A 16314-nucleotide genomic window follows, 5' to 3' on the forward strand; every position below is an offset into this window, starting at 1 on the left:
TTTTACTCGGACGAATAATAAGCTACGAACGGTCGATTCTGGGTGGGTCCAAAGATTCCTTGTGTGTAATTGAACAATACGACTGCCAGTCACGACACATTTGGCCAATCACAATCAAGAAGGTATAGGAAAGGACGAACTGTGATCTCATTGGAGGATACATTTGTCTGTCATTGATTCAAACTGTCCAATGCAGGATGAGGGCATTGAAGTCCCGCCTCCTTGGTGACGTTCCCGTGATTAACATTCCGTGTAAAAACAGAGCAAAATATAACGAGTTCCGTGCTTTGATATTAATATCATTCATATTATTAAACATAACAATAGGTCAGGTTTAAAATGCATTTGCAACAGTCCTCCAAATTCCTCAACCGTGCTTACGCAGTACACAAATGTATAATGAATTATTAAGATTAAATACGATCTTCACACTGTTACCATGGTAACAGAAGCAGCTAGCTTGCTAGCGTCGTAAACGGCTCATCGTTTGAGCAAACCCGATGTGTCTTACTCGATAGCAAACATAATTTGAAACACTTTTCGTGTTGTTTCTCGTTTAAAATATCCTTGGCAGACGCCCTACAATGAAACGAAAATGAAGGTGAGTTTGTAAGCTCGCCAGGTTGTTTTGCTTGCCTGTAATTGCAGATTTAACGTTACATGTTAAGGTGATTATAAGATTTTCTAAACACATATGTATGGCTTTTCTATCTAAACAACCGTGTTTTGTATGTTATGTTTGTCGCATTGGCTTCTAATATGATACTTTATATAGTTATCTGGTTTATAGCATATTTAAAATAAAAACAATGATTACTAACAAGTACCATGGTAATACCATGTTTTTTTTTTAAAGTGTTTTGGAGTGCCTTGCCAACACCATGCTATATGAACATGGCAGTCACAAAATACCATGATATTACCATCTGTCTGATACTACCACAGTGTTACTTTTTGTAAGGGAGGTGTGGGCTTTATGATAAACTTTAAAGAATGTAGCTTTTATTTGTACAGTCTATTTGAATGAGTATATTTAGACCGAAAGTGCAGACGACAGACTGTCCTGCGCCTCTGTCATTATTAAATAACTCTAATCCTCTTTGCAGGGTTTATTTTTGGAGGATGGGCAAGACATGCAAGGTGACCAGTGCCTGAACGTCAGGTGAATGACAATCCGCTGATGGAGATGTGCCGACACCGACCATGAAGAAAATATTCAACTTCAAGAAGAAGAAGGGCTCCCCGAGTCCCTCTGAGACGGCAAGCGTGCTGTCGGCCAGCTACGACGTCAAGGAGAAAGACCTCGGGAAGGTCCACAAGGCTGCGTTCAGCGGAGATGTGGCCAAACTCAGACAGCTGGCCAAGAAGAATGATTTGAATCAGCTGGATAAGGAAAACAGGTAAACGTTGATATACTTTGTAGTGGACGAAGCAAAATGTATTATAGAAAATACAGAATCTTTCCAACCAGCCACAGTGATTAGACTAAAGGGATAGTTCACCTAAAAATGAAAATGTCTGTCATTAATTACTCACCATCATGTTGTTCCAAACCCGTAAGTCTTTCATTCATCTTCGGAACCCAATTGAAGATATTTGAAATCAAATCTGAGATTTCTGTCCCTCCATTGACAGCTACGCAACTACCACTTTCAAGGCCCAGAACAGTAGTAAAGATATCATTAAAGTAATCCTTGTGACTCCAGTGGTTTAACTTTAATTTTATGAAGTGATGCGAGTACTTGAGTACTGCAAAAAAAAGAACAACATAATTTACCACTTTATCTCCAACGCGCATTAACAAGAATGCACGATTACTTTTAATGATTGTGATTTCGTGTTGACGTGTTGAAATTATTCTTTATGCATCTTTTAAATGACTCCAGGCTCTCAACGTATAATTTGTTGTTGCATAAGCTGCATTTATTTGACCAAATATAAACAGTAATATTGTGAAATATAACAATTTTAAATGTTTTCTATTTGAATATGTTAAAATGTAATTTATTCCAGTGATCAAAGCTGAATTTTCAGCATCATTACTCCAGTCTTCAGTGTCACATGATCCTTGAAATCATTCTGATATGCTGATTTGATGCTCAGTTATTATCAATGTTGGAAGGAAACAGTTTATTATTACAGTGCTGCTTAATTTATGTGGGAAATGTGATGCATTTTTACAGGATTCTTAGATGAATAGAAAGTTTAAAAGAACAGTGTTTATTTGAAATAGAATTTTTTTGTAACTAACTTTATATATGTCTTTACTGTCACTTTTGATCAATTTCATGCATCCTTGCTGAATAAAAGTAAAACAAATTTTTTATTATTATTCTTACTTGAACTTATTTGCCCACAGAACTGCGCTGCACATCGCTTGTTCCTGCGGACACACAGATGTCGTTCAGTTTTTGGTGGAGAGCAAAGTGAAGCTAAACTTATGTGACAATCAGAATCGCTCCGCCTTGATGAAGGTACACTCGGTTTGTTCTTGTGGAATTATGTGAATCCGATGAATATAAATAAATGCTGACAGCTATGTATTTGTGGTCATGCATGTTTCTTTTGGCTTGTAGGCGGTTCAGTGTGAGCAAGACCGCTCGGTGTCTTTGCTCCTGGAACATGAGGCTGACCCCAATCTGGTGGACATCAATGGAAACACGGCACTGCACCTGGCCGCCCGCATCCCCTCCCTACCTGTGGCGCTGCGGCTCCTTGAGCACTCAGCCAACATCAATGCACAGAACAAGGTGAAACTTCAGTGCTCGGCTCCAGTATTAAACACACACAAAAGGTGTACATTCACATAAATGTGATGAGTGTAATTTCTGCGGCACCAGACTGGAGAAATACTAACTTGCTAGCTAACTAGAAGTGCTAACTAGTGTGCACTGCATAGTATACACTATAAAAATGCCTACTCACAACATTGGTTCATATAACTTATGGCAGGATGCACCAAAAATAATTGTTTTGCACATTAAAAGGTTAGATAGTTCATGCAATCCAGTCTTGAGATGTTTTGTTGTTTTGATTGACAGGATGGCAACACTCCACTGATGCTGGCTGTGATGGAAAACCACACAGACATGACAGAGCTTCTATTGAAAGAGGGAGCAGATGTTAATGTCAAGAACCAGGAGCAACGGTAAAAAATATGCACTACTAGAATAGGTGTTCATGCTTGAATGTTCAAAAAACTCATTATTCTTTCCATATTTGACATTGTTGCAGCTCCTCTCTTCCCAGTTTGTCAGTAGCGCTCTGTTTAGTTCCTGTCTCTATGAAGCCCCTCCTTCAGAAAAGCACAGTGTGATCTGATTGGTTGGCTGGACCAGTGTGTTGTGATTGGTGAAGCGCTTCGAGTGTGTTTGGGAAATGTCACGCCCCTTTCCATAACCTCCAGTTTTAACACACTACTAATGGTGCGTTCTATTATTGTCAACGAACCGACTCGGCCCTCAGATATGACGCCATTTCCACACTTCAAGCGTTCTGGTATGTTTTGCGCGTTCGAGTCGGAGAAAAACATGGACGCCACCCGGAAAGCTGTTGCTATGGTAGCACTGGCCGAGTACCAGGCGCTTATCAAAACTCAGCCATTTGAACTTCTAAAATTTTCACTTTATTTCATGTTTTAGTTTATCTTCTGTTAGCAACACTAGCCACGTTAGTAATACCCGTTTGAAACGAGGCTTCATTCAATATTACACTCACAACAAGACCGATTCCCATACCCACAGGCAGTGATACGGACGCAGTAAGGTATTGCAGTAATACGAGTGATTAAAATCTTCATTTAAACAACCAAAATAATAGAACGCACCATAACTAACTCAACCAGGCCCCGCCCCTTTATTCTGCGTATGAATAATTTAAATGAGGAATATTGTGACGTGTTCGTTCCCGGAAGAATCTCAAGACTACAATGGAGGCATTTCAGGGAGTTCAGAAACAGTGACACTGATATAGAGAATAACTTTGCAGACCTTTTTCATGCTCAAAGAGCAAATTACACACTAAAGAAAAGATGAACATGTAAAAAAGCTAAAAGTTTACGTAAATGTTTTTTTTAGCATTTTTGGTTTTAGTTAGCTATAACAAAACTGATTTACATTCTTTCTCCCATTATTAAGGTCTGCATTGATGATAGTGGCGTGCAATGGACAAATCAGCATGGTGCGTTTGCTCCTGCAGTATGATGCTGACATCATGGTGAAAGATGATAAGGGATGGTCTTCTGATGATTATGCCGTCATGAATGGACACCACGCGTAAGGGCTTTCTCACCATTTGACGTTAAATACAAAGTTTGTGTGTTGTTTTAACTATGAATGTTGGTGATTTGTGTTGCTATGATCTAATTTTGATGCATTGTAAAGATTGTTAGGAGTAATTGAAAAGGTGATGGTAATGTTAAATTGGCAATGTTTTGTTAATATAATGGAAATGCAATGCAGACATTGACAGCTTTGTTTTTTAAGCTTGTTGGAGCTCATATCAATCGTTCCGTTCCAGATGTTCACATCTGATCATTGAGCATGGGACAAAGAGAAGATCCCTTCAGTCACCTTCCCATTTTACCGCAAGCAAAAAGAAACAGACGTCCGTCCTCGGCAGCCCAGGCGGTATTGTGGCCGGTTTGCCTTTGGGAGGGCCAGCTCTAGATAAAGATGGTGAGACCATTTGCAAAATGTTTTCAGTGTCGTCTGTCTTCATAAATATGTACGTCAGTATTCCTGCAGTGTTGAGTGCAGTGTTTTGATTTAGTTCTGTTTTCCCACTCCACACTCATCTGTTGTAGCAGCAGGAAGCAGCTCTGCAGTAGCAGGGAAAGGTATTGCCAATGTGTGCCAACTGATGTGCTGTAGATCAGACACATCATTCTTTACCATCTCAGAGTTTAAGACACAATATAAGAGTAGTATGAGTGCATTCATGTTGCTGAATGGTAAACCATGGTGTGTCATGACATAGGAGCTATCCATTTTTGTTTGTTGTACGCTTGCATACTTGGTTAAAGACCTATTTGCATTTCGCACCAAGATCGAAATGAAAAAGCGAGACTTAATGAAAAAATCCAGTCATTACCATTCTTCAGTGTACAATAAAAAACATTTGACAACAACAGATTTCTTGTTGTAGTATAAATATATAAAATAAGGTCCCACTTTATCAGCAATCACTTGTCATGCCCCTTATTTTGCCCTGCATTTACTGTATATAGAAAATGTAATAGATTCTAGAGACGTGACCTAAAGGCTTATTGCTCTTAACCCATTAGTCAAACAAAGGGGGGAAACTGGACAAAAACATACTTTATTGGTGGGAATAGGTCTCTTGGAATGCATCAGTTCACAACAAATAATTGTGAATTGATCTTGATAAATTGATCCATAGCTGTATTGGAAGAAAATGCCTGTACCTGCTATGGATTATTTATTGGCTAGGGTCTATTTTGTCCTAAGTGCAGGTAATCTCTTTCATATTTCTCTCCTCAGATACAGAGGACATTTCCCACACAGACTCCATTAGCAGGTGAGATGTCATTGATATATCAGACAGGAATGGATGATGATAGCAGCTACAAATGATTCAATAAGTTTATTAAGCACTAAAATGTATTAATTTGCAGAGCATCAAAAAGTGGTGCTGCTGATTCCTGGCCTTCATCAGATGATGATGACGAGTTAGATTTGAGCCCAAAGGTATTTCTGAGCTCTGTTGTACTGTGCATGAAAACAGTTCTGAATAACATGTGATATTGATTGAAAATATTGTAATATTGGGTTAGGTAATCTTTTTTTTTTTTTTACAGAAACCGAAAGTAAATTTAAAGAAACTCATAAGCACATCAAAAAGGGAAAAAATAGAAGGTAGGTTTTAATTTTAAATGTTTTTGTATGAATTGTGGCTGTGCTGTAATTTAAAGCTCCTGCCCTGTAGCAAAGTCCCTTTAGGGCAACACAGACCACTTGGCAGCCATCTTGGCAAGACTCCTTGGCAGATTTATATATATATAAGTTCTAGGCACACAATTACCGCTCTCATCCAATTTGAATGCGGAAAGATTAAATTGGCTAAACTTGTTTCAGTAACATATTTAAAATCCCAATTTAAATCTGACAAAAATGGTATCATCATTTTTGCTGCTTAAAATCACTTAAAAACTGTATAGTTCATGTTGCATTTTAGAGAAATAAGACGAGGTGATGTCTTTATCAAAAAGTAAAAGAAAAAGGTGGTATTTCTTATCCAGCAGCCACCACAATGTGCAGTGATATGCTGTCTCTGTCTGTAGTCATAGCAGATCGGGATGCAGACAAATCCTGGAGCGGGTCAGAGTCAGAACTGGACAGTGAGGATAAGGGTTTAAACCGCCCACCTCTGTCCAGACCATTCCCCTCCAGCAGCACCTCCCTCCAACCCCCCGTAGCAACCCCACCTGCCTCTTTACCCCACCCACCCCAGATGAGCTCCACCCCCTTCAGCAGCACCCATAAGGTAACCCTCAGTGTCTCTGTGTGGTACACTGTCTAACTCTTTCCTTCTTTATTGTTTTTATTCCACCCATTCCACCCTGCTGTGTCAGGTGGGCAGAGCGAGTTAACAGAGCTGCCCTCTGGTAGTAAACTAGACATGGAAGGCAATGAAAGTCAAGAGGACGAATCTGATGAAGATGAAGATGAGGATGACGATGATGGTGAAGAAGAAGAAGAAGGTGAGGAGGAGGAGGAGGAAGAAGAAGACGAGGATGATGATGACGAAGAAGATGATGATGATGAAGATGAAAATGAGGATGGTGAAGAAGATGATGAAGAGGAAGATGAAAAAGAGGATCCTGCTGTGGCTTGTGAGACTACAAACATTCCTGGGTTTCCTAAAACCATTGCTCTCAGTACAGCAGAACAATCAGATAAGGCTGTTGGAAATGTCAACCAACCTGGACGGGAAAGGATGGAGGACGGTGTCTCAGGGGACAATCCTCTGGAGGTAAGGACAGATCAAGAACAAGAGGCACCGGAGAAAATGGATGTGAATGAAACTATTCCTGAAAAGCCACTTTTTGGTGGTCCAATTCCAGGGATTCTTGATTTAGAGGATGGTTGTCTTGTGTCAGCCGTCAGGGTCGAGGCAAGATTCTCAGATGAGGAGGACAAAGAGGGGGCCAATGACAGTCCAAGTCTAAGTCCAACTTCTTTACCAAGTGTGGACAGAACACACAGAAATCCAATAGAGAGCAAGAATGAAAACCATTGTGATGATGATTGGGAGGATGATGATGATGATCAAGATGAGGAGCTGTTGAGAACTTGGAAGAACAGTTTAAAAGTGGAGGCCTCTCAACGGACAACCCTTGTATGTGAAGATGCACAACTTCAAGATGAAACGGATGAAATTCAACTGAGACCAAATGAAGGAATAACTGATCTTGACACCAGCAATCTGGATGTTCCTTCAACATCACCTAAGTCAAAAGCCATAACTACTGCAGATGATAATGAAGATGATTGGGATGATGTTGGGGAGGAGGAAGAAGCCCAAACGAAAAAGCCTCTGAACTTATTTCTGACCTTGCTGGGACAGAAGGAACCAGAGAGCCCTGAGGTTTCTTGGGAGTCTGGCTCAGACAAAAGTGTTGGGACACCTGATGCTAAGGAGATGCCAAGTGCAGAAAAAGATCAACATCAAGAGACTTTGGTTCAGGATGACAACACTTCAGAAAGATCATTGTTAGAACCTGTTGAGCACCTTTCCCAGAGTCCTTTACATGAAGAACCTGAGCACATGGAGCACAGTGATGACAGTGAAACTATACCAGTGTCCATGATTGTTGGCCAAAGTGATGAAGACCACAGTATAAGTCAAGAGGACGACAGCCAAGTGAAGCAAATGCAATATGACTTTGCAAGTGGCTCGGTCAAAGTTTCTGAAATAGATCAGATCTCTGATGTATCTGACGATGAATCTATGGTGGAAGATGATGATGGATGTATTGATGATGATGCAAGTCAACCACAGTCTCCAAACCTCTCCAACATTAGGCCAAAATGTTCCACCACATCTAGTCCAGCACAATTGGAAAAACCATTCCTGGTGAGATCTCATTCAGGTAGCCCGAATCCTTCAAAAGCAATGAGCCCAGTTCCAACAAGTCCAAGATCCCCAACGAACCCTAGTCTCAAGCAACTGTCAAGTCCAAGGCAATCTGCTGGACCTAGCCATCAACATTCAGCTGCAACTAGTCCACAAAGCTCAAGTTTCTCAAGCCACTCACCAAGTCCCCAACACTGCAGTCCCTCACCTTCAACATTTATCCCTTTTATATCTCAGGGTTTGGATCAAAAGTCACAGGAAGCAGTTATGAATCCAGAATCTCAATGTTCAAGCCCCAATTCTCATCTTGAGGGTGACCTTTCGGTAGAGTTTGCAGATGAACGTTTAACAGAGGTGACTGAACCAGAACTAGCTCTTCAAGAAGAAATCCCCTATACCGTCATAGATGAAGTTGATCTCACTTCTGATTCTGATGGAGAAGATGGTAAGGAGGAAGAACTTGAGAAGAACTCTGTTAACGAATCTGTAATGGAAGAAAGACGGTCAAAGCAAGGATCATTACAGGTACTCTGTAGATGATACCTGTAGCTTGTGGATAGGAGGTGGTGACTTGTGGTTTGTAGTTATAGCTTCTAGATGTGGTAGCTATGGGTAGGAGGCACTAAAGATGCAATCCTGACAAATCTGTTCTTGCTCATCCCAATTGTTTTGTGTCTTTTGTTCGTTTATGTATCTAATCTCATTGAATTGTACAACTTTTTGAGTGCCTTGAGTGCAAAATGCTCTGTTTATGTTGGCTTTCAACTCATCTCTGAACAGGAAGAGGCATCCACAGAGGATGAGGAAGAGGAGGATGTAGAAGAAGAGGAGGATGAGAGGGAAGAACTGGAGGAAAAGTGTGAAAAATCTAATGTTCCTCAAAATGGTGGCACTAGCAAAGACCAGCGAAGAGGTACATTTTCATAGTTTATGGTTTGAACGATTTTTGCTTTAAGAATTCTGGCATTTATTTTGTGACCATATATATATATATATATATAAGTAATACATTTGACTAGATATGCATGTTTTTTCAGATTTCCTTTCCGAATTGGGGCTCGAAAAAGATGAAAATGACGACTCTCCCTGGGATTCAGAGGTCAGTCGCAAGGCATATTAAACAAAGCAAAGTTGGTGAAATCTTCATACAGTAATCCATTTTATGCATAAAGCATCACACCCTAAAACAGGCTTTCTCCAACCAGTAGTTAGAAAACCCCTACAGGTTTGTGATGGAATTGCAAGGGTTGTGGATTTGTGATATTAATGCAACTTAGTTAAACAAAAAGTATACAAAATTCTTACATTCAATTAAATAAGTTAAATAAATTGTAGTTATATTTAATGAATACTTGTATTATTTAACAAGTATATTTAACTAAATTGTAAAATGAATGTAATTCATAATACGTACAAATGAATTTATATTTATTTAATAAATTGTAGTTATATTTAAATACTAATTATGTATTTTAACAATTATATTTAATTATTTAAATTAGGAATTAATTTAATCAATGCACATATAGTTGTTTTATTAATGTAATATTGAAAAAAAGAAAGAAAATAAAAACTTTTTGGAAACCCCTGTCCTAAGGTCATCTGTGACTGCATTTCATTCTGGTATGTTCTCTCTTTTTTCACTTAACAGTCTGGTTCCGAGAGTCCACGGAAAAAGCAGGCAAGTGGTCTACAAACTCCTGCCAAATCACTTAAATCCATGTCCAGTATTTGTGAGGAGAACACTGAAGGTATGTATGGCATTGGCAGTGGCTTTTATTTTTATTTTTTTTACTATATAAAAATATGATTGCATTTTAGAGTGTAATACCATAATAGCTTTGTCTGTGTAGCCTTCTGCAGCCATTTCATGCTTAAAAATATGCAGAGAATATTGACATTTTCCATTGCTTCTGCTTAACAGATGTTTTTACATGCTATGGTAAATAATGCAAAGTGTAGGTTATTTGCAGATTTGCATTTCATAATCTCATTGAATTCTTTTGTAGACTTCTTATACGTTCCCTCCTTCGTAAGAGGAGGGAGGGAGGTTAATTTATTGAGAAGTATAGGCCAGCCAGGAGGCTGCAGGCCGATGGGTAGGCATTCTGATCTGCCTCATGATTTGCTGTTGTCCTGCTGGATTAATCATCACCCATAACCCCCTGCTGTGTCTCCAGCCGTGACATTAGCATCTTGTCCTCGGATCTTGATCTCTTGTCTTATGCGTCTGTTGTCATCTGTGCATTCATGGCATGCGATAAGACATGGCATGATGCTCAACTAATATTTGCTTATAGTGGGTCCATTATTGTTGCTCATGTTTACAAGATGAGTTCATTCATTCAAATTAACATTGTAGCTAAACGGTGCAGAATTATTTCCTTTAAATGCTTGTGAACTCAAACCCCAGTTTACAGGCATCATGGGAGACCTCCATCGCTGCATGTGCATGCCTGCGCACTCGCCACATGTAGGCTTGTCTTTGTCCGTTGATATGTTTTTAGAGGAGTTGATATTTTTATTTTTTGCCTTTCAGTTTTAAGAAATGACGAGGATGATGTAGAAGAGAAGGAAACTGAAATACCAGTAAGCATCCTTTTAAAGTTCAAGTTTATTTGTATTCATGAATGAAGAACCGACGTTTGCAATGCAGTTTTTTGGGTAAAATGCATTAATGATTAGATTGTGAAGGCTAAATATTGTCATGTCAGTAGGGGATATTTAAAGTTTAATCATACATTTTGTTTTGAAATATAGAATACAACACACCGCACCTAAGACTGAAATTTTCTACAAAACAAAGTTTGAATGGATACTCAATGTTAAGTAGAGTCAGCTGAATTAATTTAAGAAAAAGGGTGGAAATGCAAAGGATTTCAATACTTTCCAGCAATGTTAAATATATTAATATTGATAAGTTAATATTATTTATATTATATGATCTAATAATACAATATATTATATTAATATTCAAATATTTATGTACTCCTGTAGTTCAAATAGTAGATAATTTAATTTACAGGAGTACATTGATTTAAAAAACAAATCTATATATTTTATAGATATAAATGATACCTTCAATGCAAGTCCCTTTGGATAAAGGCATCTGCCAAATGCATAAATGTTAATGTAAATGTATAAGTAAATAATAATTTTTTGAACTTTTGAATTTAATAATAAATGTAAACATTTTCTTCACAGCCCAAAGTGATCAAAAGAGAGCCAGTGTCTGTTCTTAGTAAGCTGATGGATTCAAAAGAAGCCAATAAGAAAACAGGTCATCTCATCGTTGAATTTTCTTAACACAAAAATAAACTATATTGTAACAAGTTTGGCTTTTTGAATAAAATTCTCTGTTCCTGCAGACCTAATGGAAGAACTTGGTTTGGGGGATGCTGATGATCTTGAAGGTAATCTTAATGTGTTTTTGCTTCACTTAAACATTCCTGAATCAATCTTTAAACTTTGCGCTGAATGTATGTTATGTATGTCTGATGTGTTCGTGTTTTTGTCTTATTTTACACAAAAGCAAATCGCCAATGCCCTCCAGGTCAGATACTCAAGCACTCTATGTACCTTCGTTGGACATTTATAGTTCTGCTGATGCTTGCTAATATCAGAGCCGTGGCCTAGCAGTTAGTGCATATACTGTGAACAGCAAAAGTTTCAGTTCAGCTTGCCATTTTCCCATTTCCCTGGTCTTTTCCATCTTCTGTCAAATGGCAAAATCTCTAAAAATAAATACATATTTAATAAAAAAAAAAAAAATAGTTTTTGTGAATCTGCTTATTTTGAAAGATCTCCAGTGAGAGTGTCAATGAAAAGTCTTCAGCTCCACACTGGCAGTGAAGATGGTCTCTTTTGGGTTTGCAATTTGCATTTTTCACTTCCTCTCATAGATGCGTCAGACTGGGACTCTGCCAGCACCACAAGTAAGGCCAGTAAGAACTTCCCAGTTCATAAGCTGGAGGAGGAACCGGTCTTCGAAAGCCCTGCAGCTTCTGCATTACCCGTAACACCCCAGCAGCAGGTAGTGGACACCAGGGAACATGAAGAAGCCAGTCCAGAGAAAAACAAACCCACAACCTCAAGCACACAACCTCTTCCTAGTCCACGATCTCTCAATCCAAACGGCAGCTCAAAGCCACGACCACTGCCACGACTGCGCTTGGACTCGAATCAGAGGCCAGAGAGCGAAGGTGAAACTAGAAATCTTTATGATAATGAAACATATCAACATTTCTGGTGAATTTCTGAGTAAATGGTTTATTGATACACACAATCAGACTGGGATACAGACACCTCCAGTCCAGCCAAGACAACAAATTCACTGCCAAACGTCACTGAGCCTAACGCAGGTAAATCTCTTTAATGTAAAGATGAACGTTCAGGGTTCAATACACTGTTCACTGTTTTATATTGTATAGTAATGTGTCTGAATTTCTCTTCAGTTCATCAGCAGGAACCCAAAGCTGAAGATGATGAGAGTGAAAACAGTTCTGACGCAAGTGAAAATGCAGATCAGGTGGGCGTAATTCATTTAACAAACTCTATGGAAGAATTTCTGCCAATTTTAAATAAATGAATACCGGTAAATAAAACTGAAAGCCTGGTTAAGCATTGCATTATTGAAAATATCTGCAAACTATGTGCCAAAATATTTATTTTTTAAATGATTTTAATTTTCACAGTGAAAATTGTCTGCAAAGTACTCGCTAAAAATAAATTAAAAACGAATAATTAAATTTTATATAGCGAGTACTTTGCAGTTGAATGAAAACAAAAGCTTAATCTGGTTTTAATTTTTATAATTTTATTAATTTATTTAAAATTGGAAAACTCTCCTGTAATTGTTGAAAGCACCGTTTTTTGCCTTAGCTATAATTGGAAACTACAGTGATGTGTTTTTTGTCTTCAGTGGATTTGGTTTTTAATGTCACCATGTGCTTCCTTTGTGCAATATTTTAGTTAAAAGTGGTGTTTGTGACAGTGATACAGTTTTAAATGTTGGCATGAGTCACGTGCTTGTGTCCTAAGTTTGGTCTGAAGTCCTTGTCAACCAGACTTGTTTTAGTTTTTCATTGTTAATTCTATTCTTTTGTCCAATTATGCAAATAAAGGCAAGAGAGGCATTACAAACGTCTTCTGTAAACATAAATAAGCCATCTAATGAACCGTTGAAGCTCCCAACCTCTCCTAGAGAGGACGAACAAGATGAGAAAACTGATGAGATTCTCTGGGAGGAACGCTATGAGAAAATCTGGGTGGAGACCGAAAAAAAGGAGACCAAGTCCCAATACAAAAATGTGGCTGCTGAACTAAAAGAGAAGTTCGGAGAACTGGAGCACAAGGAACCGGGTGACCTTTTGGAGCAGGAATGGAAACAAGCACATCAGAAAGATGAAGAGGAAATAAAAGAGGTGGAAAAGGAAGCGGATGAGGATGATTCCAGTGAGGAAGAGGGAGAGCCAATAGTGCGGCCCACCGCCCGGGCGAGAAGTGCCATACTTTTGCCCATCCCTGAGCAAAGAGAGTCAGGTCTGGAGGACTCACAGTCCGAAAGCGTCCACCGCACGGTTAGTGTTGAGGTCAGCGATGCAGAGCTTCCCAGTGATCAACACAACCCTCAAATCATCCCAGAATCCCTTACGTATGAGGCCCAGAAGCTAGAGAACCAAGAAGATGGCACTGATGATAACGAGGGAGCTAATAGTGAAAGCAAAGAAAACTATCAACAAGAATCTGGATTTGGTGTAGAAGAAGAACTTGAAGAACCTTACAGACCCCCATTACTTGCTGAGAATGACCTGAAAGTCCCACCTAAAATTCTAGAAGTGCTTTCTTCTGACTCCGATGAGGTTGACGAGGGCCCGTGGAAGTCCACACTTGAGGTAGGACCCCGGGAGGAGTCTCAGATAAACAAATTAGATAAACAAAGTCTTAGATAAACCAAATCATTATAACAAATGAAGACTTTCAGCTTGGCTTCTGTCTTCTTGTTCTTCATTCATGTAAACTCAAAATATGAGGTCTATAAGCTCCGGGGAAAAGCTCCAGCTTCAAAAACAGAGCCGTCTGTTCTGTCATCTTATAATACTGACCCGACTCTGACCAGCCAAATTACACAACTCTTCCCTATCTCTGGTTATGCTAATCATTAGCTCTGTTCCAAACCTAGTGAGCTGCCTACTTAGACAGCATTTTAAGGCATCAAAAAGACAATGGCTGTTTGAAATGCTGCTTTCAGAGATGCATTGTTTTACCAAAGCTTATCTGTCTTTAAGTTGACACTGTATCTGTAAATATGTGATTATGGTGCAAATCGGGCGATGCATTGCATTTAGCGTGATGCTTTTAACACATTCACATAGGAAAACATTTAAATGTTGTAATTGTAAATTTGTAAATATTCACATTTTATATAGAACTGAACTTGTTGCCTATATAAATCCTTCAAATCAGTCATTTGTGAGATTTCACGATGGTTAGCATTGTGCCTTAGAAGGCAGGAGGCTATATATTAAGCAAGGCAGCACGCTAGTCTTTGAAACAGAGCTATTGTCTTGTCAGCGTTTTTTATACTAGCATTTCTACTCATTCCAGTGTTTTCATATCATTTGCATTCTTCATGCATTTTAAGACCCCATGAAATCTGTATTATTTTAGTATTATTTATATAACATTAGGCCTATAGTGTTTTGAATGTTGAGTTAGTAATTTATTTTAAATTGGCTTTTATTTTTATTTTTCAATATTTAGGTGCAGTTTTATTCGTTTTTTTATATTTATAAAAGCCACCTTTTAATTTGCACCACATCCTAGCAAATCCTAATTTGTGCTGTGTTCGTAATGTTCGTAGTGCAACAATTCGAGATCACATTGTGCAGCAATAAACATTTTAGACAATGCTGCTACATTGGCAAATTAGTCAATTAATGATTCAACTGTTAGTACTATGCTAAAAGACATGGGCTACAAAGCTTGATTTCACGGGGTCCCTTGTTCCATCTTGTCCTGTGTCTGTCTTAACGTTTGTAAGATGTCAGTGTGTGACCTGACCAGCACTTGTCTTGAATTCAGTCTGTCACTCTATTAAATATTTATCAGTTAATTTTATGCACTGGTGTCAAATGATTTACTTGAAGCCACAAATGGGCGTCAGTTCACACCTCATCTGTCGTGTGCATGTGTGCCAAGGATGGTTTCCTTCAGCTGTCTGAAGATCTCTCCTCATCTTCCTGAAGATCTGTCATACTAGTGGTAGTGTGTGTTTTTATGATGTGTCTCAACTGATGAGTTTTCAACCACCGTTTTTAACCCTCTGTGGTCGGAACTTCTCCGTTGATGTTGGCTTGAAGTGTTTTTATGTTGCTTGCGCTTCTTTTTAAATAAGAAAAGAAGACATGCTGTATTGTGTGGTGTTTTTGCTGAGTTTTGTCTTGTATGTGACTGTATATGAATGTTTTGCATGATCAATTGGCTAAATCGATTGATGCATTAACATTTCCCAGAAGTGGGTTTAAATCTAGAATTGTCTTTCCTTAATATCTTCTGTTTAGGGTGGTAAGGAACAGACCGATGTTATGAGGGGAGAACACCAGCCCAGTGCTTTATGGGATTCCGGAGGATTTAGAGGACGAGCTGAACTTGACCAAGGAAAAGGGAAGAAAACTGACACCAACTCTGGGAACCCAAAACCTCAACAGGACGGGATGTCTGACGGCAGGTCTTTGGGAAGAGAGGGTAGTGTTTCACCGAGACATCTGTCAAGAAGTCCAAGAAGGTATATATGTCACATTACTACAGTAGATTGAATTAATGTGAAGGGAGAATTTCTTTTTTTGATCCGATCACATAAGCTATGCTTTCATCCAAAGTTGCAAGTTTAAATTATGCACAAAATGGGAATATCGCATAAAATAAAGCAGCCTTGTGTTCAAGAAAAAAAGCGTCACTTCCTGGGAAATTGGTGGAAAATATCTGTAATAAAAATGGAAGCTTCTGCAATCAGGGAAGGCACTCTTTTTTTGTACATCATAAATGACCAACACATTCTCATCCTTTGGCGTCATATAGGTGACGCCATATGACATTTCGTCGAAATCTTACGCACATGGCATCCTTTAGCGTCAATATAACACGCACTGTTATGGGTAGCTTTTAGTCTGGGGTAGGGTTACGGTTATGACGCCTTGGGTTCTGCGTCTCATATTG

At 38.8% G+C, this 16314-nt stretch overlaps 1 protein-coding gene across 1 annotated transcript in view; it reads left to right on the plus strand.

Moving 5' to 3' along the window:
• Positions 1-277: 277 nt before the first annotated feature.
• The window catches only part of si:ch211-272n13.3 (ankyrin repeat domain-containing protein 26), a 39036-nt gene continuing 22999 nt past the window's right edge, over positions 278-16314 (plus strand). Inside the window, exons 1-24 of the mRNA XM_056272546.1 lie at positions 278-601; positions 1107-1400; positions 2360-2474; positions 2577-2750; positions 3042-3148; positions 4137-4274; positions 4519-4676; positions 4805-4837; positions 5502-5538; positions 5636-5708; positions 5819-5876; positions 6302-6504; positions 8878-9010; positions 9135-9196; positions 9749-9848; positions 10637-10686; positions 11302-11377; positions 11466-11510; positions 11630-11650; positions 12000-12299; positions 12381-12458; positions 12552-12625; positions 13221-13991; positions 15660-15883. Of these exons, the coding sequence (XP_056128521.1) occupies positions 1204-1400; positions 2360-2474; positions 2577-2750; positions 3042-3148; positions 4137-4274; positions 4519-4676; positions 4805-4837; positions 5502-5538; positions 5636-5708; positions 5819-5876; positions 6302-6504; positions 8878-9010; positions 9135-9196; positions 9749-9848; positions 10637-10686; positions 11302-11377; positions 11466-11510; positions 11630-11650; positions 12000-12299; positions 12381-12458; positions 12552-12625; positions 13221-13991; positions 15660-15883 (3227 nt within the window). The 5' untranslated portion in view covers positions 278-601; positions 1107-1203. The remainder of the gene's footprint in view (positions 602-1106; positions 1401-2359; positions 2475-2576; positions 2751-3041; positions 3149-4136; positions 4275-4518; positions 4677-4804; positions 4838-5501; positions 5539-5635; positions 5709-5818; positions 5877-6301; positions 6505-8877; positions 9011-9134; positions 9197-9748; positions 9849-10636; positions 10687-11301; positions 11378-11465; positions 11511-11629; positions 11651-11999; positions 12300-12380; positions 12459-12551; positions 12626-13220; positions 13992-15659; positions 15884-16314) is intronic.

Source organism: Rhinichthys klamathensis, unplaced genomic scaffold, assembly GCF_029890125.1.
Source record: "Rhinichthys klamathensis goyatoka isolate OS25496 unplaced genomic scaffold, OSU_Roscu_1.1 h1tg000341l_1, whole genome shotgun sequence".
Taxonomy (NCBI): domain Eukaryota; kingdom Metazoa; phylum Chordata; class Actinopteri; order Cypriniformes; family Leuciscidae; genus Rhinichthys; species Rhinichthys klamathensis.